Below are 3,904 nucleotides of genomic sequence, written 5' to 3'. Positions count from 1 at the left end.
GGATCGATCCATTGAGGACTTTGAGGGGGACAGAGGAGTCCTGACTTTGGTTTGATCTATTGTAAACTCTGTTGAGGATGGACTGGTCCTGACTTTGGATCGATCCATTGAGGACTTTGTAGGGAACAGAGGGGTCCTTACTTTGGGTCGATCCATTGTAGACTCTGTTGGGGACGGAGTGGTCCTGACTTAGGCCAATTTGTTGTGGACTTTGTGGGGGACAGAGGGGTCCTTACTTTACGTCAGTCTGTTGTAGACTCTGTTGGGGACAGNAGTGGTCCTGACTTAGGCCAATTTGTTGTGGACTTTGTGGGGGACAGAGGGGTCCTTACTTTACGTCAGTCTGTTGTAGACTCTGTTGGGGACAGAGGGGTCCTGACTTTGGGTTGATACATTGTAGACTGTAGGGGATGGAGTGGTCCTTACTTTGGGTTGATCCATTGTTGACTTTGTCAGGGATAAAGTTGTCCTGACTTTGGGTTGATCCATTGAGGACTTTGTAGGGAACAGATGGGTCCTTACTTTGGGTCATTCCATTGTAGACTCTGTAGGGGATGGAGTGGTCCTGACTTTGGGTCGATCCACTGTGGACTTTGTGGGGGACAGAGGAGTCCTTACTTTGGGTTGATCCATTGAGGCCTTTGTAGGGAACAGAGTTGTGGATGATCTGTTGTGGTCCGTTGTGGACTCTGGACTCAGAGCTCTGAGGAAAGCTGTCCTGGTTCTGTCCCTCGGCTCTGAGTGTCACAGAAACACAGTCAACAAACAGACCCTTGCTGCTCTCTGGACTTGAGATCAGTTCCTGCAGAGGCTGTGGGACCAAAGAGGGGTTTATGTCCAAGCCAAGCAGAGACCTGGGGGCCCTGATCTGGACAGGCACTAAAGACAGGCGTCCTGTGGTGGGACTCTGCTGAAAGAGGTAATTATTAAAAACACTGACATTAGCAGGTACTGGCTGAAGAAAGGAGACTTCCAGCTGGGACATATCAGATTGTGTGGTTCTGGTGGTCTGACAGTGGGTCAGATGATGGGAGTGTGAAGCGGGTCGAGCAGCACGTGAAGGATCACTGGTTCTGTTGACTCCACCTGCRGTCCTGAAAAACAAGGACACGTAGAGTGTAAAATGTGTTTGTAACTCTAACAGGGGTTTGTTGGTGGTCTACCCTTCAGAGGCAGCTCCTCCACGCCGGCTGTCCTCCTGCTCTACGTCTGCCTCCCCCGTCAGGATGATGGGGGTGAAGTGTGTGGCGCTGGACCTGAAGGCCTCCGGCAGCTCGGGCTCTGGACTGACTGGATAGCTGTGGGGAACAGGGCCAGCAACAGGAGCCAGTCGGCTCTCAGTGGCCGTGGGAACAAAGCCTACACATGGTTACAACAATCCCACAAAGAATATCAAAGATACGTCTCATGCAACGTTCTAACTGTTGAAACACAAAACACCTCAGAGGAGCTGCAGGTTAAAGCTTTAATCCCAGATTTTATTCAGTGAATCTTCTTCAGGTCCAACAAAAAGTCATTTCCTGTAAAGTTTGGTACATTCTGGTTTGATCCTGGTCAGACAGCAGGGGTCCGCTCAGAGTCCCAGACTCTAACGGGCCCAGTGCACTTGATATTGCATGGGGGTCATGTATACTGAAGGAAGGCTGTCCTACCACTGCTGGGAGCAGGTTCTTCACAGGAGCTGGGATCAGTTTCTGTCGTGCTCACATCTTCAGCATCACTGGATTTAAAGACTGACTGAAAAAAAAACAAACAAAAGATCATAAAAATACGGAACAAATGAGATTAAAGCTTTAATATACAGAAACCAGAGATACAAAGTACTTTTACTTTGCTAAAGTACTTAAGTATTAGTTTGAGGATCTGTAGTTTTACCAAGAATCTTTTAAATATTAACTTTTGCCTTTATTATGACCCCCCAATGATTAGTGGTCAACCGTATCAAAGAACCAGCTGAACTCATCATTATGATATTTGTCAGGACTGTAGATGAGTCCGACCTACACTGCTCCAGACAAGTTTTACAATAGACCTCATATTTGAGGAGGGGGCTCCATCTTAAGAGGGTTTCTTGACATTCAAAAATGCTTATAACTCAAAAACAGTTCAACATAGAAGCTTCAGATTTTTGTTTTTGTTCAGCTCTGATGAAGGGCTATCCATCAGGCCCACCTACGAGCCCCCCAACCCCAGGACCCCCACCCAAAACAATAAATCTGTTCTGGTGCATTGGTGCTTTGCAGACATGTGGRGGTCATACATGAGGTATCTAGTTTTGTTTCATTCAAAACATTAAAAATTAGACTTTTTTCTTTTAAATTTAACACTTTGTTRCTCGCTTTAAATCTAACAGAACTCATCATGAAATCAGTTGTTTATGCACCGAGTTCTGTCATCTGGTTCCACTAAACCCAGTTAAAGCTCAGTTTACTGGAACCAGTTAAAATAACTTGGTTCAGCAAATTCAACACTTCATTTCTTACAGTGTGTTTTAAACTACTTTTACTTTCCTGGTTATTGTGAGCTGTTTTATAATATCATTTTATGTTAAAGATCTTTTTATTTTTACTTAGTTATTTTTTTATTCACYGCTGACAGAAACAAAGCACAAAAAACAAGCAAAGTAGGCGGAGCCTAATGTCCAGCGGCGTGAACGGATCTTACTGGGTGAACTCTGCTGATCAGGCTCCCCCAGACGCTCTCAGCACTCATCCCCTGACGTGAAAGGTTGTAGAGGCAGCTCTAAAACATGAAGACAACACACAATGAGTCATTTAATACAAATAAAACCTGTGTTCAAAACACTCTGACATGTTGGATTCGTTGTTTYTACAGTTCCAGAGTTTTTCTTTAACAACCTGTCAGAAGAGGGGCTTTAAAACAACAGGTTTTATTTAAAAAGTATAAATAATACCATACCTCTAACACCATATTAAATAAATATGGTAGTAGAGGACCAGCACTGCAGTGGGTAACTAGTTATTTGAAAAATAGGAAACAGTTTGTTCAGATAAATGACATAAGATTGGAATTCAGTAATATCACATGTGGAGTTCCTCAGGGTTCTATACTTGGACCAAAGCTGTTTATTTTGTATGTAAATGATTTGGTAAATGTATCAGGATTGTTTAGATGTGTTCTGTTTGCTGATGATACTACATTTTTAGTGTTATAAAAACTAAGAGTTTTTACATAAAACGAAAAATCAACATGTTTCCTAGAGAGAAGGATGGAAACTGGATTAGGTGAAGGAAAAAGACAAAAGTAGAAATTTTAATGAAATTTAATGAGCCGCTCAGAACCAGCAGCACAGGTTCTGAACTCTTTTAACTCTTAATTAATTATATTTTAGTTTCAATATGTTTTTATTGTAATTATCTTTTAATTTTGTGTTTTTAATTTTCTAAAGTGTCCTTGGGTGTCTTGACAACTGAGAGCTAACCACACATTCTGAATGCTAATCACAAGATTAGATTAGATTAGATTAGACGTTTATTGTCGTCGTACAGAGCACAATGAAATTACAGYTCAGAACAGCCATTCAGAAGAAGACAGAACATAACAAACATGGGAGAACAGGTGCTCTGGGTCGTGCAGCCACAGACCTGCACAGTTTACGTTTAAGCTAACCGCTTGCTCTAATTCAGCCATTTAAAGACTTACAGAGCTGAAAACTGATATAGTAGTAACGAAGAACAAGCTATGACAAATTCTGAATGCTAAATAAATATTCAAGATGGCCGTCAGAGATAAAATGCAAAATTGACCATAACTCTACCATTTTTAGACATATTAGGCTCAAATTTGTGATGGTATTAGATCACAGTGATCTGAAACAAACAGTAAATTCAAATCTTTATTTAATTTGCATGTCACATGGCAAGCCCTAGTTGTTTTTATTATT

The 3,904-nt window shown here is 41.9% G+C and overlaps 1 protein-coding gene across 1 annotated transcript in view; it reads right to left on the bottom strand.

Annotated features, from left to right (window-relative positions):
- Positions 1 to 561: 561 nt before the first annotated feature.
- Positions 562 to 3,904, bottom strand: part of kndc1 (kinase non-catalytic C-lobe domain containing 1) — a gene marked incomplete at its 3' end in the record, with an annotated part of 35,501 nt that continues 32,158 nt past the window's right edge. The window contains 4 exon segments of the mRNA XM_014032407.1: positions 562 to 1,094; positions 1,164 to 1,359; positions 1,653 to 1,737; positions 2,665 to 2,742. Coding sequence (XP_013887861.1) covers positions 562 to 1,094; positions 1,164 to 1,359; positions 1,653 to 1,737; positions 2,665 to 2,742 — 892 coding nt within the window.

The sequence above is a fragment of the Austrofundulus limnaeus genome, unplaced genomic scaffold (assembly GCF_001266775.1).
Source record: "Austrofundulus limnaeus strain Quisiro unplaced genomic scaffold, Austrofundulus_limnaeus-1.0 Scaffold1443, whole genome shotgun sequence".
In the NCBI taxonomy this organism is placed as follows: domain Eukaryota; kingdom Metazoa; phylum Chordata; class Actinopteri; order Cyprinodontiformes; family Rivulidae; genus Austrofundulus; species Austrofundulus limnaeus.
Note: the sequence above shows the minus strand (reverse complement) of the source record. Positions and strands in the feature narration are given on the sequence as shown.